Consider the following 26,281-nt stretch of genomic DNA (forward strand, 5'->3'; position numbering starts at 1 on the left):
ATTATTATTATTATTATTATTATTATTATTGTTGTTGTTGCTGTTGTTATTTTTTTGGCATATTATCTCCACGAAGTGAGTAATAACTAGTATTAGAGTATGTTAAAATGTGACAAAACATCAGATTAGCAGCATTAAAATGTTTTTATTTCATAGTTTTCACACAGTACATCAGTAAATACATGTTTCTTTGCTTCAAAAATTAAACATGGTGTCCAGCTGAATGGACATTTTTGCAACTCCACAAAAGATAGCTTCATATAATAAATAAATAAAGAAAAAAAATTAAAGAAAAAAAAAAAATCAATCACATTGTTTGTTTTTTTAAGCCTAAAGAGGAATAATAAAAACACTCAGGAAAAAAAATCTTGATTAAGGTTCTCATAATTCATGCATAAAAGTGTTCAAATGTTTTTATTTCATAGTTTTCACACAGTATATCAGTAAATACATGTTTCTTTGCTTCAAAAATTAAACACATGGTGTCCAGGTGAATGGACATTTTTGCAACTCCACAAAAAATAGCTTCAGAAAAAATAAAAATAAAATAAAAAAATTTAAATTAAATTAAAATAATTTTAAAAAAAATCAATCACATTGCTTTTTTTAAGCCTAAAGAGGAATAAAAACACTCAGAAAAAAAAAAAAAATCTTGCTTAAGGTTCTCATAATTCATGCATAAAAGCGTAAATGTTGAACCTCCTCATAATTCTAAATAAAAGGTGCAAATCCGCGGCTACCGTTGACCTCAGCCAGAAAAAGTCCACTGAGAACTGGAAGAATGTTTGATGGTAATATGGTAATACCGGAGAAGTCATAAAAATACCATTAAAATAAGGTCACCGCGGATTCTTTACCACCTCAGACACACTCGGAATCCTTTGCAGCTCCCAGTGGATCCGGTCCGGGTTCGTTCCGGTGCGCAGGAGTCGTGTCCGTGTGCGCGTCCCGCCGCTGCGCGCTTTCTTATGCTAATGCACGGTCTGACATCAGCAGTGAGATCAAAGCGGGGCAGGGGTACTTTAGAGTCCGTCAGCCCCCTCTCAGCCTCATTCAGTCCGCCTCGCACCAGCCTCCCGCATCCGCGCACTCCCTTCCCCAGTCCGCGCCCTGATCCGCGCACCATGCGTACCTGCCCGGAGCCGCTCCACCGAACCCCCGTGCTGGATTTTACCGACGCGTCAGGCTGATACCGAGCCGGGAAAGGGATACCGAGACCTGCCGACACTCACACTGTCTACTTTTTTTGTTGGTTTCATCCTTCAGTTCTTTTGTTTGAAAGCTGACGGCTGCGCTAAAGGTGAGGACAAAGTAGTTTGGACTAAAAAAAAAAAAAAAAAAAAAAAGTAGTTTTGTGAGTTTCTTCTACGCACGGAGGTTGAGCTCGGTGTTGGAAAGACAAAGCCGGACTAGAGGAGTCATCTGCTGACATCTGAGTGGAAAAACTTAGAGGTTAGATCTGCTTTAGTTTCCACAGATTTCCACAGTTTTAAAGCCTGTGCGTCTGCAGTCTGAATCTGCGCTCCAATCTCTGTTTTTTTTAAAAAACATTTTGGAAACGCTTATCCTTCGCCAGATTATTACAGAACTACTTAAAAAATATATTTCCTACTTTCTATTGTGGCCTCATCAGAATTTAGACCATTTTAAGCAGATTTAAATGTTTCAGTTCAGTTTAACCCCTTCATGCGCAGTGGTCACTCCAGTGGACAGTTCTGCTCCAGCTGTTCTCTTGTGTTAGTTCCAGATCAGCCAACACAGTGGACACTTGAATGCATCATCCCATAATAATACACTGACATTCAGAGCATTACTGTAACTTTACTGTTCTAGATAAACTTGATCTGCAGGAACATGTTTGCGGGTAAATCAATTCCTTGTTATTATTATGAGACTGTAATTAACAGGGTTTTTTGTAAGTAAGTAAAGCTTTATTTATACAGCACTTTTTAAAACAACATGTTACAAAGTGCTTCACATAAAGGGGAGATAGATCAAATCAAATCAAATCAAATCAAATGTTAAGCCAATTTACAGAAACCTAACAGAATCCTCCAGGAGCAAACACTAGTGACTGCTGACTTTGTGAATATTATCTCCGTAAAGTGAGTAAAACTTCTATTAGAGTGTGTTAAAATGTGACAAAACATCAAATTAGCAGCATTTTAAAATATTTTATTCATAGTTTTCACAGTGTATCAGTAAATACATGTTTCTTTGCTTCAAAAATTAAAGATATTGTGGATATTTTTGCAATTCCATGAAAAATAGGTTCAAAAAATTCAATCGCATTGTTTTTTTCATGCCTTTAGAGGAATAAAAACACTCACGCACAAAAAAATATCTGAAATTTATGCATGAAAGGGTTAAACAACCACTCTCCAAGACCCAAAAGACGCATTAAAAGACAATCAAACGCGCAGGACATTCCCGTATTCCTGCTGGATCCTGCAGCTCATTCTTTTTCTAATCCGGTTCCTTTTACGCGCAGCAGTAACCGGGTCAAGCCGCTCATTTTTGCGGCACATGAACTGATCTGAGGATGTTTGGAGCAGTCGGAACACGGGACCGGAACCTGCGCCTTAAAGCGTCCATTCTCGGTACCTGTGCGTCTGAACGCGCAGGCTCTAAGCTCCCTTCAAAGAGATTCCTTATCGACAGCTCAACGCGCTATCAGATAATGGTCCCTAATGCGCCTGCCTTGTGCTCCTGCCGCTGATTTACTGCGCTAATCTGCGGAGTCTGACAGTGGAGAGCAACCATTTGAGATGTTTTTGATAAAAGAAACTGGGAAAAATCTGTGGAAATGAGCGCAGCGGTGTGACAGAGTCCAGGCCCAGAACTGTGTGTGAGAGGAAAATGTGGACAAAGGACAGTTTATTCCAGGAGTGTCCAACTGATCTGAGTTCAGTTCCACTGTCAGCTCAGTTTGATCTGCAGGGAGATGATCACAGTGAAAAAGTAAAACTCTATTATAGATGGGCAAAAAACTAAACCTCCTATCTGCAGATTTTTAGATTTTAAGTTTTCACATTAAACCTAGTACACTGTAAGAAATGACTGTAGAATTAACACCAAAATGTTGTAAAATTGCAAAAAACAAAAAAAAAACAAAACGTAAGTGACAATACAATGCAAGGTTGTTTATTTGAAAAGATTTTTGTGTGAACGATTAAATCAAATATAGCTGTAGTTTTTCCAGGAAGAGTATGTGAACAAAAGCAGATTTGTATGAAGAAATGATGTGTTTCTATTGTTTTTAGAAAATAAAACTGTAAATTGAAAAACAATGTGGTGCCGTTTAAACTGCAAAGACCATAATGTTGAAATAATGGCGTATTTGCTTTTTTTTTTTTTTTTTTAATAAAAAAGTTATAAAAAAGTAAACATTTAACCATGTAACATGTTAAACTTGTAAATTAACGGGTTGGTAGAGTTGGTAGAGCGTCTCGTCCAATAACCAAAGGGTTGGTGGTTCCAATCCTGGTTCTGACTGTCCATATGTTAAAATGTCCACAGAAATCCTAAATTGACCTGGTGGCTTTGGACACCATGAAGGTGGAGAAAATGCCCTGAATATGTGCAGTCCATTTACCAGTTAAATCTACAGGTTTAAACTGTAAATATGTTTACAGTTGGATGTGTTTTTTACAGTGTTGTTCTGGAAACCACAGCTGGCAGTTTTTTTCAGTAAAAACAACACGATTTTTTTTTTTTTTTTTTTTTTTTTTTTTACAGTGTAGAACAGTCTGTGAGAGGAAAATCTGGACAAAGGACAACTTATTCCAGGGGTGTCAAACTGATCTGAGTTCAGTTCCACATTCAGCTCAGTTTGATCTCCAGTGGGCCGAACCAGTGAGATGATAACAGTGAAAAAAGTAAAATTCTATTATCGATGGCCAAAAAACAAAACCTCCTATCTGCAAATTGTTAGATTTTGAGTTTTCACATTAAACCTAGCATACCTAGTATGTATTGTTAACACATAATATAGAAAGAGAGTCATATTTGTTCAGGTTATTCACATTTTTTGTAAAAGTACAGTTTGGTAATGTAAACATTTTCATGTAATTTTACTTTTTTACACCAAAAAAACAAAGAAAATTTAGGGTTGTCATTATTTATAGGTTATTATAATAATATTTTACTGGTTCTGACCGACTTGAGCTCTAATTGGACTGTATGTGTCTGTATGTGGAACCTGAATTAAAATGGTTTTGACACCATAGATTGTTAATATCTTTGTGTAATTTTTGCATTACACAAATTCATCCCGCGGGCCAGATTGGACCCTTTGGCGGGCTGAAATTGGCCCCCGGGCCACATGTTTGGCACCTGTGACTTATTCTGTTTCAATCCACTGGAAAGTATTAATATTTATCACTTCTAACACAGTGGCGTTAACATGTTTTACTGGTAAATACTGGTGTTTTACACTTTGTGCAGCACATTTGGCTTCTGTTTTGGAATGAAATGTGTTGTAAAAATAGTTTTGCTTTAAAAGTGTCCTACTGGGTATTTGTATTTTTCCCTGAATGCATTGTAGTTCTTTACTTTTGCTTTTAAAAACCCAACAGGATAAATGTCTTAGTGGTTTTTTAACCCTTTCATGCATGGCGGTCACTCCAGTGGACAGTTCTGCTCCAGCTGTTCTCTTGTATATTCATGGGTTTTGTTGTTTTAGTTCCATATCAGCCAACACAGTGGACGCTCATGCACCATCCCATAATACACTGCAGTTCATACCATTACTGTAACTTTACTGATCTGGATAAACCTGATCTGCAGTTACATGTTTGAGTGCAAGTCAACTGCTAATTGTTATTACACTGTAATTAACCGTTTTTTTTTTCTTTTTAAAACAAAAAGTTGTTATTTTTTTTGCATATTTTCTGGGTGAGTAATGACTAGTATTATAGTATGTTAAAATGGGAGACAGCATCAGATTAGCAGCATAAAAAATGTTTTATTTTATTGTTATCACTTTCTGATGATAGGTTTCTTTGCTTCAAAAATTAAACACATGGTGTCCAGCTGAGGGACATTTTTGTGACTCCATGTAAAATAAGTTTCTAAAACATTTTCAATCACATCGTTTTTTCATGCCTAAAGAGGAATAAAAACACTTAGCAAAAAAAAAAATCTTGATTAAGGTTCTCATAATTATCAAATTCATTATCAAATTCATAATATTCAAATTCATGCATGAAAGGGTTAAATTTTTTCTTGAATGCATTACAGTTCTTCACTTTGTGTTTTATTTTTCTTGGGCGATACAGAAGCTATTTTTTGAAATTCCACAATCAGACAAACAGCCTAAAAAAGCACACTTGGATCATATTGAATACATGGTCTACATGTCAAATGCTTCCAGAATAAAAGTAGTGACATTTTACCACGTGTGAGTCACTGATAAAGAAAAATCCAGTCATAAATGTTGGTTGGCTGAAGTTTCCAAGATACGTGGGTCAAAATCTGAAATTCAAGAATGAATGAGTGCATGGGTTTAACTCCACAGGAATATTAGTGTCAGAGCTACTAGATCTACTTCAAAACACTGTCTGCACATGACAACACATGCACTGTACAGGTTCTATCAGTGGAACATTTATAAATCTGTTGTATAAACGTACATAAACCAACATATATGTGGAATAACACTATCATAACACCTTGAAAACATCAAACCAGTACTTTTGTCATTTGTTTTCCAGTTCATCTGATTAAAATACGTAATATTTAGCACATTTAATCTCCGAAAAAGATAATTTAGGAAAAAAATTGCAGCCCAGTCATGTATGTTTTGTTAGATTTCACACATTTCCTGACTCTCCTCCTGATCCTCTGTTGTTGTCTGTGTTTATTCCAGGTTTATTAGAGGAGTGGGCCGTGCAATGAGAGCCGACTTCTAACTCTGACCCGTACAAGCCTCGACCGCCCTTTTTTTTTTTTTTTTTTTTTTTTCTTTTATGTTTGTTTCCTGCGTGAACTGGAGCCACTTTCCAACCATGAGGAGAAGCAGCTCTCATGTGGTTGTTGTCGGTGTGTTCGCTGCCCTGCTGCTGTCTCAGGTCTGCTCCGGCATCAAATGGCTGTAAGTATCCACGTTCCCGCCGCCATCGCCCTCTCACACCTTTCACCGCCTTTTTCAATCCAATCCAACTTTATTTATAAAGCACTTTAACCTCCTAAGACCCAGGAAATGTCAGCAAAGTACAAGCTTTTTTTTGTTGGTTTTTTATTAACCCTTTCATGCATGAATTATGAGAACCTTAATCAAGATTTTTTTTTTTCCTGAGCGTTTTTATTCCTCTTTAGGCATGAAAACAAAAAACAAAAAAAAACAATGTGATTGAAATTTTTTTTTTTTTTTTTTTTTTAAATCAACCTGTTTTTCATGGAGGTACAAAAATGCCCACTCAGCTACACCATGAATTTTATTCTTGAAGCAAAGAAACATGTATTTAAACCCAATATCATAAAGTGATATGAAAACAGTGAAATGAAACCATGTTTAATGCAGCTAATCTGATGTTTTCTCACATTTTAACATATTCTAATACTAGTTATTACTCACTTCATGGAGATAATATGCAAAAAATAAATATTAACAATTGATTTCCGCTCAAGAACCAATCAAGAACAGTGAAGTTACAATAATGGTATGAATGTCAGTTTATGAGATGATGCATAAGTGTCCACTGTGTTGGCTGATATGGAACTAAAACAACAAAACCCATGAATATACAAGAGAACAGCTGTAGAGGAACTGTCCACTGGAGTGACCACTGTGCATGAAAGGGTTAAATCAGTGCCTATATTGGAAACATCATGATGCAACAGTTTTATCAGATGCAGTTTTTAAAATTTTTATGGAATGTCATTTGTGGTGGACCCTTTTCTTTTCTTTTTACCTCTGCCAGGAAGTATTGTGATCACTTTGCTTTGTTTGTTTGTTAGCAACTTTACGGGAAAACTCTTCCACCCATCTTTCCCAAATCTTCCCCACAGATAGGCCTAGGCCCTGGGACCAACCCAGTACATTTTGGGCCAAATAGGTCAAAGTTCAAGGTCACAGCAAGGTCACAACATCTACAATTTTCCTATCTCTCATTATTAAGCAATTTTCCGAAATTCATCAAAAATTCCAAACGACTCCGATTAGCCTCCAGTTTGATCCACCTGTAGCTTAGAACAATATCTTGTATCTGGAACTAAATTGTCCACATCCACTGTGGAATGTGGACTCTGTGGACATTTACATTGAACATTGAAAATCCCATTTACCACACATTTTTCATTATAACTTTTCATATAATTATTTTGTTTTTATTTTGTTTTGTTTTTTTGTTGTTTTTTTTTGCATGTTCGAAATAAATAAATCAATCAAATCAAATCAAATAACTCAACAAATATTGATTGGAATTTAATATAATTGGACAGACACATGACTGGTACCAAGCTTCAACTTTTTCTGCTGTATGGAACAACCTGGAAACTGTTGAATTCAAACAGAAATAGTCCACACATGCACACCGTTTGGGGTGCTTGGCGGAGGTTTGCGTTCTCTGAACACTTGTTTTTGTATAAAGTTGTGAAACTCTTGTCCACAAATGTGGACAGAAAACCCATAGGTGGGTCTGAGGAGGTTAAAACAACCCCAGTGGACCAGAGTGCTGTACAGAAGAATAAATAGCACAATACAAATGAACAAAAGCATTAAAAACACCCAAATCAAATCCAATAAAACAAGTTTGAATATAAAAACAGAAACAAAATGTCAACATTGCACGAGTGTTCAAAGGCCAAAAAGAACAGGTGGGTTTTAAGAAGAGGTTTAAAAACGGGCAAAGAGGAACGCTGTCCGGTTGTTCCACGCTTTTTCACGGCGCTGAACGTCCAAAACTGTGTCAGAGCAGAAGATAGATGACGTTGTGTGAGTCTTTTATGGAGTTGTGCATCCGTGGCGTGCTTCCATTCGGGCGCCAACATTCCTGGTGATGAAGGGAAAGCCTGAGTTCTGTACATGTGCATCTAATGAGTGACAGTACAGCGAGCAGTGCAGGTAATGAACACATACTCTGGGTTTATTAACTTCACCGCTGCCTCAGTGCAAAGACACCTGGTGCATATTTGGACTCGAAGATGGCGCTGAGAGACCTGCTCGTATCCAGGGGTGGAGTATCCAGGCTTCAAATAAAAAAACAAAACCCTGAACTGGAGACGGAAACAGCGCCGTAAATGACGAAACAACTGTTTTTACGCTACAAAGTAAGCAATAATTTTCGCAAACAATTGGGACGGTACGAAAAATTCCCAAGTGCTATTTTCTGAATTTGTTGATGTCTCGGGTGAATGTTTGTTTTTGAGGTTTACCGTGCAATTTAGTGACGCATGACTTTTTTTTTTTTTTTTTTTTTTTTTTTTTTTAATCTCTGCACTTTGTGGAGGCACATCCCAGAAATATTAATGTTTTTATATGAGAAGAAAAGAAGAGTTAACCCTGTATAGTTCACCCACAGGAATACTCAACATGTCAACTTTAGTGTGTTATTGGAGGAGCTAACAACACTTTATTACTTTTGTGGAATTAAAAAAAAAAAGCATTGTCATGTAGAATATTAAGGTCAGTGAAGTTACCATATTTGGTTCCTTGCCCATAAATTGCAAAAAAAAAAAACCAACAAATCCAAGAAGTATGAACAAAAAATACAAGAAAACACATATTTTAGAACATTACAGCAACATAAATGCTGATCCAGACACCTGTCAATGTACACATTATCATTACATTTATAAATGACCAAAAATAGTCACTTGCCTGATAAAGGGTTAATATTGTGCAAAATAATACAACGTTTATTAAAGTTAAGGTTTTGTCTCACAACCATCGATGCTGTTACAGGTTTAAAAGAAGCTGATGTTTTCCAGGTTTAACCCTTTATAAGCCACTCAAATATACTCTGAAATACAACATTTCAACTTCAGTGTGTTATTGGAGGAGCTAACAACACTTTATTACTGTTGTGAAATTTAAAAAAAAAAAAAATACTGTCACGTAGAATATTAAGGTCAATGAAGTTACCATATTTGGTTCCTTGCCCATAAGTGGCAAAAAAAAAACCTAACAAATCCAAGAAGTACATACAAAAAATACAAAAAAAACCCCACGTATTTTAGAACATCACAGCAACATAAATGCTGATCCACACACCTGTCAACATACACATTATCACGTCATTTATAAATGACCAAAAATAGTCCCTTGCCTGATAAACCTGGAAACATCAGCTTCTTTTAAACCTGTAACAGCATAGATGGGTGTGAGACAGAACTTAAACTTTAATAAACGTTGTATTATTTTTCACAATATTAACCCTTTATCACTGTTATTAATCAAAAAAAAAAAAAGAACGGCTCTTTCCAAAGACTCGGTTCCCAACGTTCATTTCAAAGAGCCATTCAAAAGATTCGATTCGTTCATGAACATCACATCACTACTATTCATGCAGAGGTGGACCTTCCAGACCTTGTAGACCACATCAGACCTGAGATCATTGACTCACTGTGACTGTTGCTGTCACTGTCGCTGTCTTGCGGAAATGACCAAAAATAGTCACTTGCCTGATAAACCTGGAAAACATCAGCTTCTTTTAAACCTGTAACAGCATCGATGGGCGTGAGACAAAACCTAAACTTTAATAAACGTAGTATTATTTTGCACAATATTAACCCTTTATCACTGTTATTAATCCAAAAAAAAAAAAAAAAAAAAAAGAACGGCTCTTTACAAAGACTCGGTTCCCATCGATCATTTCAAAGAGCCGTTCAAAAGATTCGATTCATTCATGAACGTCACATCACAACTATTCATGCAGAGGTGGACCTTCCAGACCTTGTAGACCACATTGGACCTGACTCACTGTAACTGTTGCTGTCACTGTCTTGCAACATATGCGGAAATGACCAAAAATAGTCACTTACCCCATAAAGGGTTAAGCAGGTGTGTCCATGAGAGCAGGAGGATGGCATGAGCTGAGGCTAAATCTAAAGCCGGAGTTCTTCCAGGCCTGGTAACACAATGCAAAACAGATGCGGCCGTAAACACCTGCGAGTGGCGGATTACGACGGACCGGGCGCAGTCGCAGCTTATCATCGGGCACGGAGCGGCGGCCCCCTCGGCCCCTAATGCGAACCAGGCCACGGTGCAGGCGGCGCTGCTCGGTTCTCACGAACTCTGAGCAGAGTGCAAGACCCAGAGAGAGCAGATCACAGCTAACCTGGTCGGCCTGTGGTTTCTCTATTAAGTTAATCCTTAACAGGTTTAAATAGTTTAAATCAGATCTGTGCAACCCCTAATAGTCTATAAATAGCTGATTCATGTCAAACAGAGGCCACAGAGACGGATGCTTCCTGTGGTGGAAAATGCAAATGTCGAAGGATCCGTGGAGTTTTTTTTTTGTTTTTTTTTCATCTGACAACTGTGGGTCAGGATTCAGAGGGTTTTTCAGACGTTTTTTGGCAAATCTGCCGGCCTCTTCTGCGCTGCAACAAAAGAAAAGGCCTGTGCCAAGAACGTGTCACTTATGTTTTATGAATCTGCAGCTGACTTTCCTTTGGGATTTTCACTGTGATAAGATGGTTCTGCTCTGTGGTGCATGCCAAAAATATTTCCCCGCCTGAAGCATTATCTGTTTCGATTTTTCAATTGTTTGTCCGGAGTGGATGTTGTCTCAGCGGTTAGAAGTGTGTACACAAGGAACTCAAATGACTAACATACCACTGTAAATAAAAGCCACAGCATTTACTTATTCCCATAAAAGTGAGAACTTCACTGCTCATAAAAGAGGAAAAAATGTGATTAACCCTTCCATGCATAGTGGTCATTACAGTGGACAGTTCTGCTCCAGCTGTTCTATTGTATATTCATGTGTTTTGTTGTTTTAGTTCCATATCAGCCGACACAGTGGACACTTACGCACCATCCCATAATACACTGTAATTCATACCACTACTGTAACTTTGCTGTTCTAGATAATGCTGATCTGCACTAACATGTTTGAGTGCAAAAGAAAAAAAAGGAAATTGTTATTACGTTGTAATTAACAGGAATTTTTTTTTTTTTTTTTGTATTTCTAGAGGGGTTTTTTTTTTTTTTTTTTTTGCATATTATTTCAATGAAGTAAGTAATAACTACTATTAGAGTATATTAAAATGTGAGAAAACATCAAATTAGCAGCATTAAAATGTTTTATTTGGGTTTTGTTGTTTTAGTTCCATATCAGCCGACACAGTGGACACTTATGCACCATCCCATAATACACTGAAATTTATACCATTACTGTAACTTTACTGTTCTAGATAATCCTGATCTGCACTAACATGTTTGAGTGCAAAAAAAAAAGCAAATTGTTATCAGATTGTAATTAACAGGATTTTTTTTTTTTTTTTTTTTGCATTTTTAAAGTTTTGTTTCTAGTGCACTGGCAATGACTGACGAGGGATTATTTTATGTAGTTTGTTGTCTGCTCTGCTTTGCTTCTTTTTTTAAATTTTTTTAAAATTGTTTTTCTATGGTGCTAGTTGCGTTTAATTTACACCTATGCTTACTTGGGATTTCTTTGATGACCATCCAGCACTGCACTTGTATTATCTTGAGAAAACTTTAATAAAAAGATCTTGATTGAAGTAATTAACAGGATTTTTTTTTTTTTTTTGCATTTTTAAAGGTTGTTTTTTTTTTTTTTTTTTGCATATTATTTCAATGAAGTAAGTAATAACTACTATTAGAGTATATTAAAATGTGAGAAAACATCAAATTAGCAGCATTAAAATGTTTTATTTGGGTTTTGTTGTTTTGGTTCCATATCACCCAACACAGTGGACAATTATGCACCATCCCATAATACACTGAACTTCATACCATTACTGTAACTTTACTGTTCTAGAAAATCCTGATCTGCAATAACATGTTGCTAATTGTTATTTGACTGTTATTAACAGTTTATTTTTCTTTTTGAGCCCATTAAGACCCAAACATCCACCATCTACCAAAATCATCTACTGATATAAATTGTTCAATCCCTGATAATCGACTAATCCATGTCAATAATTGGTGCAAAATACAGTTTGTCATCTTTTCATGGTCATCAGATATGACCATATTTGAACGTTCAGAGGCTCGGTAGTTACCGTGGAAACACCGTCATCTTCTACAACATTGATTCACCAGTAAAACCCATGGAGTTGGATCAATGACAGTGGATGGACACACTGGGTTTATGTTCAATTAATGATATATTTTGCTGAAAAAGTCCATTTTTCTTCAGTTTTCTCTGTTTTTGATAAAATATGTCTCGACTTTTATCCGAGTTTTTATGAACATGTACATGATCCTGAATTAAATATAGGAAAATACCTGATTTTCACTGAAAAAAATGCATAATACATAAATAGACAGAAAAAAAATTGTAATAATTGGTGTAAAATACAGTTTGTCGTCTTTTCGTGGTCATCAGATGTGACCCATTTGGACATTTAGAGGCTCCGTAGTTACCATGGAAACACTGTCATCTTCTACAACATCAATTCTCAATTTTGCCAAAAACTTTTTCTTCAGTTTTCTCTATTTTTGAAATAGTAATACTCAACTTTTGTCTGAGCTTTCATGAACATCTACATGATTAGTAAATTAAATGTCAGAAAATACCTGATTTTCACTGAAAAAAAAAACACACAATACAATAAATAATATTACAATAATTGGTGATAAACCACTTAAGGATGGTTAAATATGGAGGAAAATCCATTTGAGAACTGCCACAAATGTCACACTGGGTCCTTATGGGTTAAACAAAAAGCTGCTTTTTTTGTATATTATCTCCATGAAGTGAGTAATAACGAATATTAGAGTGTGTAAAAATGTGAGAAAGCATCAGATTAGCAGCATTAAACATGTTTTTATTTCATAGTTTTCACACAGTATATTCATAAACACATGTTTCTTTGCTTGTAAAATTAAAGGCATGGTGTCCAGCTGAATGGATATTTTTGTGACTCCATGAAAAATAGGTTCATAAAAAAATTCAATCGCATTGTTTTTTTTTGTTTGTTTTGTTTTTTCATGCCCTAAAGAGGAATAAAACCACTGGGGGAAAAAAAAATCTTGATTAATGTTCTCATAATTCATGCATGAAGGGGTTAAGCCAGGGGTGTCAAACATGCGGCCCAGGGACCAAATGCGGCCCGCCAAAGGGTCCAATCCGGCCCACAAGATGAATCAGCAAAAATTACACTTCAGATATTAACAATCAAGGATGTCGTGGTTGTTTTTGTTCAGGTTCCACATACAGACCAATGTGATCTCAACTAAAATAATAGCATAATAACCTATAAATAATGACTCCAAATTTTCTTAGTTTAATGTGAAAAACATAATATTACTTCACACCTATAAATAAGTGAGGACAACTCCAAATATTTCTCTTTGTTTAGGTGTAAAAACTTACATGAAATGATGAAAATATTAACATTTGCAAACTATCCTTGAACAATAAAATGCGAAAAACCTGAAATTTTGAAAGTGAAATTTTAATTATCAATTACACTGGGTTACAAAAAAATGTTTTTTGCAAGTTGTCTAGGTTTTTTCCACTGAATTCGGACCATTTTGCACCGCTAAATCCAAAAATGACATCTGTTTTTCTCAATCAGGTCAGGTTTTTTTGCTAATTTGATTTTGAAAAATTGGATCTTCTCACAAAATATAATAATTAATACCCAAATAAGATTGGTAAGCACACTTTATGAAACTTGTGACTTGATTCCTGTTAGGTACAATGGTGTATTCAGCGCAGATGTAGCAGAATACGTCAGGCTTATTTTTGCAAGATCTTCTAGTCGAAGCCATTTCATTCACCTGTAATATTAAAAAAAACATTAATCATAAATTGGCAAAAGTAAAATCTTCAGAACTCGTTTATTGCAAGAAATATGAAAGAATTTTGTATCATATGATGTGAAAATGCCCATAAATGTAAGCAAAAATGTTCAAAAGCCAATATGTAGCAGAGTTCAGAAAGTTGACCTGATTGAGCAAAATGAATGTGATTTTTGGATTCAGCACCAAAATGATCCTAAATCAGCTCAAAAAACTTAGACAATAAATTTGTTGTTGACCAGTGTTATTCTTCCTGTTATTGAATATTTTGTGCCTTTGTAGATCCAGTCCGTAATATGCACGTATAAATGGTAAGTTGAGGTGTAATATTATTAAAATTGCACTTATTTTTCTCAAGAAATTTCAGGTTTTTTTTCAGGTTATTCACATCATTTTTGTTTGGATAGTTTGCAGATGCACATATTTTTATAATTTAATTTTGATTGCACTAAAACAAAGAGAAAAATTGGAGTCGTCATTATTTGCAGGTTATTATGCTACTGTTTTATTGGTCCGGCCCACTTGAGATCAATTTGGCCTGAATGTGGCCCCTGAACTAAAATGAGTTTGACACCCCTGGGTTAAGCAACCATAACCACAGTCAGACGACCTGTACTGTCTGATACTCGCTGACTGAATGACTGATGCCTCCTGTTTTTTCTTTTCTTTTTCTCCTCCTTTTAGAGCGCTATCACATGTTTCTCCATCTCTACACATCAACCAGACTCAACACTGTAAACTGCTGCCCGGCCTGGTGTCGTCCCAAGCCCAGCTGTGCCGCAGTAACCTGGAGCTCATGCAAACCATTATCCAAGCTGCCCGTGAAGTCAAGAAAACATGTCAGAAGACCTTCGGCGATATGAGGTGGAACTGCTCCTCCATCGACATTCCCATCGACGCTCCCAAGTACCGGCCAGACCTCGACCGAGGTATAAACAGTCTGGAATGATGCTCTAGTCTCCAAAGAACTGGTCCAGAACCTTTTCCCCTCGGGAGTCTAATGTTTAAGGTTGTGTTTGACGCCTGTTGAATTCATGAAACCCATGTTTTTTACCCATTAAGACCCAAACATCCACCTCCGACCAAAACCATCTACTGATCTAACCTGTTTAATACCTGTCGATCCACTAATCCTATCGATACATGTCAATAATTGGTGTAAAATACAGTTTGTCATCTTTTCATGGTCATCAGATATGACCCATTTGGATGTTCAGAGGCTCCGTAGTTACCATGGAAACACAATATTGAAATACTGAAAAAGTACATTTTTCTTCAGTTTTCTCTGTTTTTGATATAATGAGCCTCGACTTTAGTCCGAGCTTTTAAGAACATCTACATGATCCTGAATTAAACATAGGAAAAAAATACCTGATTTTCACTGAAAAAAATGCTAAATGCATAAATAGACAGAAAAAAAAAAAAAAAATAGTGTAAAACACAGTTTGTCATCTTTTCATAGTCATCAGATATGACCCATTTGGACATTCAGAGACTCCATAGTTACCATGGAAACACAGTCTTCTTCTAAATTAACCCATAAAAACCCAAAATTGAAAAAAAATTTCACTGCAATATTTGTAAAAACAGAAAAACGGTTGAAGATTATTGCACTCAAGAAAAAGAAGTAATCCTTTAGATGTTCAGAGGCTCCGTAGTTACGATGGAAACACCGTCATCTTCTACAACACTGATTCACCAGTAAAACCCATGGAGTTGGATCAGTGACAGAAGTTGAAGATGCTTGTTTTTATGTTAAGTCGTTGATGCTCTTGCTGAAAAAGTCACTTTTTCTTTAGTTTTTTTCTGTTGTAAAATAATAACCTTTGAATTTGCCAAGTGTTCATGAACATCTACATGATCAGTCAATTAAATGTAGGGGATAAATACCTGAATTACACAGAAAAATGCAGGTTTTTGACACTTGTTGAATTCATGAAACCCATGTTTTTAACCCATTAAGACCCAAACATCCACCAGCGACCAAAACCATCTACTGATCTAAACTGTTTAATGCCTGTCAGTCCACTAATCCTATCAATACATGTCAATAATTGGTGTAAAATACAGTTATTCATCTTTTCATGGTCATCAGATATGACCCATTTGGACGTCCAGAGGCTCTGTAGTTCCCATGGAAACACTGTCATCTTCGACAACATTGATTCACCAGTAAAAGCCATGAAGTTGGATCAATGACAGAAGTTGTAGGTGCTTGTTTTGATGTTAAGTCGTTGATGCTTTTGCTGAAAAAGTCACATTTTCTTCAATTTTTCTGTTGTAAAGTAATAACCTTTGAATTTACCAAGTTTTCATGAACATCTACGTGATCAGTCAATTAAATGTAGGGAAAAAATACCTGAAGTACGTGGAAAAATGCAGGTTTTTGACGCTTGTTGAATTCATGAAACCCATGTCAGTAACCCATAAAGACCCAGGACTACTTTTGTGGCAGCTCCAAGTGATTTTTTTTCTCTTTATTTAACCTTTCTTAAGTGATTTATTATAATATTATCTCTTGTATTTTACATTTTTTCAGTGAAAATCAGGTATTTTCTCACATAAAATGTTTAAAGTTCAGATTAATGTTGACGGTTATTATATCAGAAACAGAGAAAACTGAAGAAAAAGTGACTTTTCCAGCAAAGATATCATCAACTGAACAGAAAACTTGTCTTCATCCACTGTCATTGATCCAACTCTATATGTTTTACTGGTGAATCAATGTTGTAGAAGAAGACGGTGTTTCCACGGTAACTACGGAGCATCTGAACGTTCAAATGGGTCATATCTGATGACCATGAAAAGACGACAAACTGTATTTTACACCAATTATTACGATTTTTTTCTGTCTATTTATGTATTATGCATTTTTTTCAGTGAAAATCCCATATTTTCCTATATTTAATTCAGGATCATGTACATGTTCATAAATGCTCAGATTAAAGTCGAGACTTATTTTATCAAAAACAGAAAACTGAAGAAAAACAGATGTTTTCAGTCAAATATCTCATTAACTGAATGTAAAAACAAGTCTCCATCCACTATCATTGATCAAACTCTAGAATGTTTTTCTGGTGAATCAATGTTGTAGAAGATGACGGTGTTTCCACGGTAACTACGGAGCCTCTGAACGTCCAAATGGGTCAGATCTGATGACCATGAAAAGATGACAAACTGCATTTTACACTAATTATTTGCATGTATTGATAGGATTAGTGGATCGACAGGTATGAAACAGTTTGGATCAGTAGATGCTTTTGGTCGGAGGTGGATGTTTGGGTCTTTATGGGTTAAAGCTGCGTCCTTTACTTTTCCACTTTACAGTCACTGATCACATGATACTCGTGTCTTAGAGGATCCTGGCTCACGGCCGCTGTAGATTTATTGGTGTATATTAGCATTAGCAGTGATCTAAAGCACAAAACAGGATCCTCCTCTCAAATGATTGCTGGTTTGAAGATGACACGTTGCATCGGCTTTCCATTTTCCATGCCAGCGAGAATCCTCTGACTGTTTATGTCTAAGCGGCGGCGGCGGCTCACGCTACAGAATCCCCCCTTCCATAACATGTGTACATTATCTATGATTTAAGAATTGGCTGTTTTTCTGCAAAGACCGCCGCATTATCCGACTGACTTAGCTGTTCCTAGGGCCAAAAAAAAGGACCTTGAATGTGCCTGGGAGCTGTGGGTGGGGGTGGGGGGGGTCTGCAGCGCCATTTACCAAATGAACAGTCGACTCCCAACAGGAAATGGCTCATCTCTGTCCAGGGATAGCTTTGATCTAACCAAACCCACGGTCATACATGATTTCTTCTTCTCCTCTGTAGCCTTTAACATGTGTGCTTTGAGTGTACGCACATCACTAGCAATTACATCAGGACTCAGTCTAGGTTACAGCATAAGCCACAGGTGTCAAACATATGGCCCGGGGGCCAAATCCAGCCGGCTAAAGGGTCCAATCCGGTCCGAAGGATGAATTTATGAAATAATGTTAGTTCCTTCGTTGGGATTGCACAAAAATACTGTTCTGATGTCAGTTCTGAACAAATAGATTATGAACATTTGAACAGGATCTGAAACTCTAATATCTGTAAAATATAATTTAAATTTTAACACAAGAAAATTTTGTGATATAGCATTAGATCCTGTTGTCATCAAATAAAAATGTGTTTAGTATTTGTGCAGATTTCTGGTGTAATTCAATTCTTCCAGGAAATAATCATTTTTTTAAAAAGAAAAACAAAACATTGCCTTTGTAACAGTATCATGATATATCGTGATATATCAGATCGTGATCCTAGTATTGTGATTTGTATCATATCACCAGATTCTTGCCGATACACAGCCCTAATCACGGGTGGACTGGAACTCAGCGTTAATATCTTCAGTGTAATTTTTGTATTTCACAAATCCATCCTACGGGCCACATTGGACCCTTTGGTGGGCTGGATTTGGCCCCCAGGCCACATGTTTGACACCAGTGTTGTAGAAGGTGACAGTGTTTCCATGTTCGGTATGGAGTCTATGGATGGATCCGAAAAAGACAAACTGCATTTTTACAGGTACAGGATTAGCGGTGTAACAGTTTTCGGTCAGTAGATGCTTGTGGGTTAATTGGCGCCAGTTCCATGTTCTAGAAATGATCGGTATTGGCAGAACACGGTGCTAATAAAAGGCTCCTCAACTGGAATTACAGACTGAGGGAAACTCCAAATCACTCCCACCTACATTTTATTCGCGTTTCTTTGATGTTCGGTTCCAGATGTATTTATTTAGGTATGACTTTGATTTGGTCGTCCTGTTTCTAATAAAGCCAAAGATTGTTCGCTTTCAACAGCGTGAATTTTTTTTCCGCGGGGTGTTGTGGGCTGGCGTTTTTTTGTTTTTTTTTCTTAACCCTTGTTATTATATAAAATTGCCGATCGAATGGCGTCTAATTCCAACGGATCTTTTGATATAAATTCTTTAAACCTGTTGAATTGGTGTTCCTGCTTCCATTTAAGCATCTGACTTCAATAACGTACACACTTCCAGATACCGGCTACACACACTTATCCTTATCTGTTTGATCAGGGACCAGGGAGTCGGCGTTCGTCTACGCCCTGTCTGCGGCCACCATCAGCCACACCATCGCCCGGGCCTGTACCTCCGGAGATCTGCGCCTGTGCTCCTGCGGTCCCATTCCCGCCGAGATCCCCGAACCCGGGTACCGATGGGGGGGCTGCGCTGACAACCTGCACTACGGCCTGGTCATGGGGTCCAAGTTCTCCGACGCCGCCATGAAGATGAAACGGCCGGGGTCGCACGCCAACAAACTGATGCACCTACACAACAGCGAAGTCGGCCGACTGGTACGACCCGCCATTTTGTTTTCATTTTTGTAAAAAAAAATCCTGATGCAACCATGACCTGCAGGTCTGGTTTGAACAATAATGCACCATGACAGAGCAGACTGCACTGGATTAATGACAGTTTAATTATTTTACGGGCAAATCAAGACAAATTACTGTCAGAAACAATAGATGGAAAAATCCCAAAACATCGCAAATTAACGTATTAAGTAGTTTTAGTGGAATGCACTGGTTGTGAAGTTCTACTGATACTGATTTGTTCTTCCTTTATAAAAAGGAAACAATGAATTATTCATTATAACTGAGTTTTAAGGTTTTACAGCCCTTCACATTATCTTTAAAGCAGCGCAAATAAAAGAAAAAATCCCCCAAACATCGCATTTTGCTAAAAGTAAAATATTGCTAAAACTAAATTTAGAAATATTTTTGTAATTTTGTGAAATGGCCGGGGTCACACGCCAACAAACTGATGCACCTACACAACAGTGAAGTCGGCCGACTGGTACAACCCACCATTTTATTTTCATTTTTGCATTTTGCATTTTTGTTTCAGTTTTAGCAATATTTTTATGATTTGTTCTTCTTTTTTGCCACGGAAACAAGGAAATCTTTATAATAAGACGTTTTAATGTAACATCTCTTCAGATTATGTTCAAATCAGTGCAAATTACAACTTTTTCCTCAAAACATTACATTTTATGTTTTAAACCAGTTTAGTTTTAGTGGAATTCACTGGTTGTGAAATTCTAAAAATAAATTAAGCAGTATTTATGTAATTTTGTTTTCATTTTCAATCCTGATGCAACCATGACCTGCAGGTTTACATCCAGCTGTCTGGTTTGAACAATAATGCACCATGACAGAGCAGACTGCACTGGATTAACGACAGTTTAATTATTTTACAGGCAAATCAAGACAAATTACTGTCAGAAACAACAGATGGAAAAATCCCAAAACATTGCAAATTAAGGTTTTAAGTAGTTTTAGTTGGAATGCACTGGTTGTGAAATTCTTGGCTGATATTGAGAACACTATTTTTGTGATTTTTTTTCTTCCTTTATACCAAGGAAACAACAAATTCTTCATTATAACTGGATTTTCAGGTCTAACAGCCCTTCACATTATCATAAAGCAAATGCAAATTACAACCTTTTCCCCAGAACATCGCATTTTATGTTTTAAGCAGCTTTACTTTTAGCAATATTTTTATGATTTGTTCTTGTTTTATGCCACGGAAACAAGGAATTATTCATTATAAATGGGTTTTCAGGTCTTATAGTCCTTCACATTATCTTAAAACCAGTGCAGATTCCAACTTTGAAGTACTAGCTCAAGCGAACATCATCTTACCGGCCAATCGACCAGTTTTAACGTGGACATTTTTACATTTAACACTTTAAATCTCCCTGAATTCTCTTTGTAACCTTCATTTTCCACCTTCTGTTCAGGTGTTGAAAGAGGCTCTAGTGATGAAGTGTAAATGCCACGGCGTGTCCGGCTCCTGCTCCATAAGGACCTGCTGGCGAGGCCTTCAGGACCTGAGGGAAATCGCCATGGACCTGAAGACCAAGTACCTGTCGGCCACCAAAGTGGTCCACCGGCCGATGGGGACGCGCAAACAACTGGTGCCCAAAGACATCGACATCCGGCCGGTGAGAGAGAACGAGCTGGTTTACCTGCAGAGTTCTCCAGACTTCTGCACCAAGAACGACAAACAAGGATCTGTGGGAACCCAGGACAGGTGAGACCACATCCACATCGCATCTCTGTGTTTATAGGCGATGGATTATTAGAAGTGGGCTTGAATGAGGAACCCGGCAAGTTCAGCAACAGGACTTTAGTCACCTAAAAAAACTCAACATCATTTATCAGTGGAGACCATGTTTATCAGATTTTATCACTTTATCTTCACATCAGACAGAATTATTTTCCTGAAATCGAGATTTCCTTGGTGTTTTGCCGATAACTAGGACATATTTGGTTGGATTTCTTCTCCCTAGATTTTCTGCAGCCAGAAAACAAAGAGAAGGCGTAGATGCAGAAGTAGGGCTGTGTATCGGCGAGAATCTGGTGATACTATACAAATCACAATACTAGGATCACGATACGATATATCACGATATATCATGATACTGTTAAAAAGGCAATTTTTTGTTTGTTTCTTTTTTTAAAATGATAAATTCCTTGAGGAATTTAATTACACTAGAAATATGCATAAATATACCATACCATGAAGTAATGGTACTAATGTAAGGAATAGGGCAAGAATCTACCGATACGATACAAATTACAATACTAGGATCATGATATGATATATCACGATATATCATGATACTGTTAAAAAGGCAATTTTTTAAAAATGATTATTTCCTTGAAGAATTTAATTACACCAGAAATCTGCACAAATACTAAACACTTTTTTTTGATCACAACATGATCTAACGCTATATCACAAAATGTTCCTGTGTTCAAACTGAAATTGTGTTTTACAGACATTACAGTTTCAGATCCTGCTCAAATGTTCATATTCTATTAGTTCCAAACTAACATCAGAACATTATTTTTTGTGCGATCCCAACAAAGGAACTAACATTATTAAATAGAAGAGTGTTAAATAACAATAAATAAAATATAAACAAAAAAACAAAAATGAACCTCCACAATATCTGCATTTGAATAAATACTTAAAAATATTGATACAGTACTTTTTAATATTGATACAGTATTGTGAAATGAAATATCGCGATATATTGCGGAACCGATATTTTCTTACAGCCCTATGCAGGAGTATCATGTCCTCTCAGACACTTTAATTACTAGTGATGCTAAAATCTCTCAGGCCCTGGAGCCTTAAAATGATTTACCTTTATCATTTATCGTCCGCGCTTCTCCATTAAAGCTGGACTGAATTCACTGACTATGCATAATTACCTCATTTCCAATACTCTGACTTAACCCTGTCAGGTAAAATAGATAAGAATCCACTCTGATCTGGGTTTGGAGTTATTAGTGTGACTCAGAGCAGACCAGTTCAGCTGACAAATAGGAAATGACCGATCCGGCCTGTGCGTCCACTCAGGATGTTGACTTTAGCTGAGTATCATCCTGCCTGGTGGCACCGTTTAAGCTGCATGATAACGCCCAGCGGCCCCTGAGAGCCCCCCCCCCAATTGCCACCACAGCTCGACCCCTCAACCCGCTATCTGAATACAATGACTAATGCGTCTATTCTTAGGGGAGAGTGCACTTAGGCTGATACCGATTGGAGATGGCCACACAAACGTGGAAAGAGTTAATGGTTCCCCAGAGATAAAGGCTTCACCTCCACTGGGTGTTTACCGCCACTGGTTTGGGCTCCTGAGAGGATGGAGTGGGCAGTCAGGAGCCTTTTTGTCTGGAGCTCCACCCACATTGGGATCTGGCACAGAAATATGGCACAGACATGCAATACTTTGTCCAAAATGTCCATTTTCGGACAACATAGTATATAGCAAGGTTATAGTAGTTTGGGGTTTTTCATTATAGTTTAGTTTTATTTAGTTTTGACTTTTTTTCTCTAATTCAGTTAGTTTTAATTAGTCTTTAGAGCAGGTTTGCTAGTTTTTATTGGTTTATGTTATTTTCTAAATGCTTAGTTTTAGTTTAGTTTTAGTTTGTTCATATCTTTTCTCTTCTTCTCTGTCGTCGTATTCAAATAAATCCCAGACAGGACTCTGCTGCTTTCTCCCAACAATAGTTTCCATGTTTCCAGGTAGAGTGGGGACCAGAAGACGACTCCAAAAAACAAGTGACAAGAAGTGACGGACCGTTAAATATCATATGGTGCCAGTGGCTAAAATTGTTTGAGGGAAATAAATTGATTTTATATCAATCCGACATTGACAAAGACGAAAACGAAGGGAATTTTATCCAGAATTTTTATACATTTTAGTTAGTTTTATAAGCACACAATACAGTTTCAGCTAGTTATCGTTTTTTTTTCTTTTAATTACCTCCACCAAGGAGGTTCTGTTTTTGCTGGTGTTGGTTCGTCTGTCTGTCCGTGTGCAAGATAACACAAAAAGTTATGGACGGATTTGGATGAAAATTTCAGGAAATGTTGATACTGGCACAAGGAACAAATGATTAAATTTTAGTGGTGATCAGGGGTGGGGGGGCCATGGGGGCCCACTGATCTTCCTTGGCGGAGGTCTGCGCTCTCCAAGTACTTTTCTAGTTATAATTTTTATTATTTCAGTTAACAAAAATGTTTTACAATTCTAGTTTTCGTCATTTCCTTAGTTTTCGTTAACGATAATAACCTTGGTATGTAGTATTTCTAGTGCACCATCGGAGGACATTGGAAAACACATGGAAACCCTTTAACAGAACCTGAAAACACCTCAGACGGTTTATTAATGCACTAGAAAGGACCTAAGTCTATTTAGAATGATTTTAAAATTTTTGTCCAAAATGTCCATTTTTGGACATACTATAGGCATGGGAACAGTCCCCCAGGGGTCGGGGTCTGCTCCAGGTTTCTGTCTGTTAAAAGGAAGTGTTTCCTCACCGCTGTCACCAAGTGTTTGCTCCTGGAGGATTCTGTGGGGGGTCTGTAAACTGGCTAAGGGTCCAGTTCTGACCAGCTCTAGTATCGTGAGATAACTTTTGTTATGATTTGGCGCTATATAAATAAAATTTGATTGTTTGGCTGACTATAGTCTTACTATGACACCACCGGAGGACAGTGGAGACCACATGGAAAAACCTTTGATAGAACCTGAAACCCGTATGTCTGACACCCCTGTTTTACGGCATCAGTTTCAGAATATAAAGCCGTCGCTGCTGCCTGTGATAAATGTCGTCCGTCATGTGACATGTGTCATATTCCATGCATGTGCACAGATACCCAGTGGTCATGTGTCATGTCAGAGACACTCAGTTCTCATCTACAGCTGATAAAACCTCAGCTCCACGGTTCAGCAACGTTAGCGACGCAGACGAGTCACGAGACGTTGAGTTTGATGTGTCATGAACAGAATGTGTGACCCTGACGTGCACACCTTTCCCTTTCATTTAGTGTAATGAGATTTGAGTGTCTGAATTAGAGCTGGACATTTAATCTGTCTGTGGATCTATCTGCAGTGATTGCTTTATTCAGTTTGTTTCCTCTTTGTTCTACAGTGAAACCTGTTCAGAGTTTGAACTGTCAGGCAGTTTCATTCCACATAGTCTTGGTTGTTTAGGTTTTCTTGGTCAGAGGCGTACTGTGTGGGTAGAACATGTCGGAGACAGGAAATGACGCAGAGAGTGAAAAGTTGTGATTGTGGTTTGATGAGGGCAGCTCGAGTCATCGATGTGATAAAGTGACGACAGTGTAATGATCGAACAGCTGCTAGTTTCAGCTTAGTTGGCTCTATTTTCTTTACCTCAAATGATGAATGAATCCTGATAACGTCCTGACTTGTTCATATGTAAAGTGTCTTTGGCCCGTCTGGACAAAGTCTGGACAATGCACTGAGAATCATGGACAGTAAGACCCAAACATCACCTTATCCCCCTTTCACTTATTAATGCATTCCTGCTAGACTAAGACACCTTTGAAATATATATAAAATTTTGTCCAAAATGTACATTTTTGGACAACATACTATAGTCTTACTATTGGACCACCAGAGGACATCGCAGACCACCTGGAAAAACCTTCTAAACAACCTGAAAATATGACACAGATGGTTTATTAATGCATTAGAAAGGGTCTTAAACCATTTAGAACAATTTTAAAATTTTTATCCAAAATGCCATCTTTCGCACAACATACTATAGTCTTACTATTGGACCACCGGAGGACATCACAGACCACCTGGAAAAACCTTTAATAAAACCCGAAAACACCTCACAGATGATTTAATAGTGAATAGAAAGGACCTAAGACCATTTGTAATTAATTTTTTAAAATTTTATCCAAAATGTCAATTTTCTTAGCTTACCGGCAGACTAAGCTATTGTCGTCATGCAGCATCTGTCGTCATCTGTCGTCGTCGTCCGTTACAAAAATTTCAATCTTCTTCTTCTCTGAAACTGCAGTTCTGATTGACTTCAAACTTGGTATACAGCTTCTTTATGGTGATGTCAACAAAAGTTAGTGAAATTATTTGGATCCAGATCTGATTCTGGATTTGGTGCCACTTTGAAACATTTCCCCATTATAACAGATAGGAAGTGGATGGATGCAATAACTCAGTAAATATAAATAATATCCAGTGTAAATGTCTCCAGTCCAGCCCTGATGGGGAGATGACCAAAATATAATGTCCACATGCTGATCAGGATCTTCTTCTGGATCTGGAACTGATGGAAAATTTAACATGGGCTCTTATGGGGAAAAATTTTCAATCGTCTTCTTCTCCCAAACTCCAGTTCTGATTGACTTCAAACTTGGTATACAGCTTCTGTATGATGATGTCAACACAAGGGATTGAAATTATTTTGATCTGGATCTGATTCTGGATTTGGTGCGACTTTGAAAAATGTTCCTATTATAACAGATAGGAAGTGGATCCATTCAGTAAATCACTAAGTATCAATGATATCAAGTTGGAATTTGAATTTGTTACAGATCTGATTGGAATAGGACCAAAACATGGGCTATTTCTGTAATAGAATAAATACACAGAACTGGGTGATAATAAATGGCATCTGCATACATTTCCCAAAGCTTTTAATTTGGCCGGTCAGCTGCAGGGCCATTGGTCCTATTTTTGGCCATACTATTGCACCAACAGAGGACATTGGAGACATTTTAAAAAACCTTCAATAGAACCTGAGAACACCTCACAGAGCGTTTATTCATCCACAAAAGCTTCTTCAGACCAATGATAACCACTACCGTCATCCTCAGTCTGTGTTTTTTCATCTTCTTCTCATCCTTGTTTCTTTTTTCTGTCTCTTCCATCACTCACATGTTTTATTCACTTTAATCCTGACCGTACGTTCCTTTTTATAAA

General features: G+C 37.2%; 1 protein-coding gene across 3 annotated transcripts in view; it reads left to right on the plus strand.

Moving 5' to 3' along the window:
- The first annotated feature begins 1,042 nt into the window (after nucleotides 1–1,042).
- Nucleotides 1,043–26,281, plus strand: part of wnt11 (wingless-type MMTV integration site family, member 11) — a 30,062-nt gene continuing 4,823 nt past the window's right edge. For 2 of the 3 annotated variants that reach the window (XM_030153394.1, XM_030153396.1), the window contains exons 1-5: nucleotides 1,043–1,300; nucleotides 5,870–6,094; nucleotides 14,624–14,868; nucleotides 19,018–19,295; nucleotides 20,744–21,036. In XM_030153394.1, coding sequence (XP_030009254.1) covers nucleotides 5,970–6,094; nucleotides 14,624–14,868; nucleotides 19,018–19,295; nucleotides 20,744–21,036 — 941 coding nt within the window. In that variant the 5' untranslated portion in view covers nucleotides 1,043–1,300; nucleotides 5,870–5,969. Of the gene's footprint in view, nucleotides 1,301–1,346; nucleotides 1,453–5,869; nucleotides 6,095–14,623; nucleotides 14,869–19,017; nucleotides 19,296–20,743; nucleotides 21,037–26,281 lie in introns of those variants that run through there. The other variant, XM_030153395.1, reaches the window with a different exon arrangement.

The sequence above is a fragment of the Sphaeramia orbicularis genome, chromosome 14 (genome assembly GCF_902148855.1).
Source record: "Sphaeramia orbicularis chromosome 14, fSphaOr1.1, whole genome shotgun sequence".
Classification (NCBI taxonomy): Eukaryota; Metazoa; Chordata; class Actinopteri; order Kurtiformes; family Apogonidae; genus Sphaeramia; species Sphaeramia orbicularis.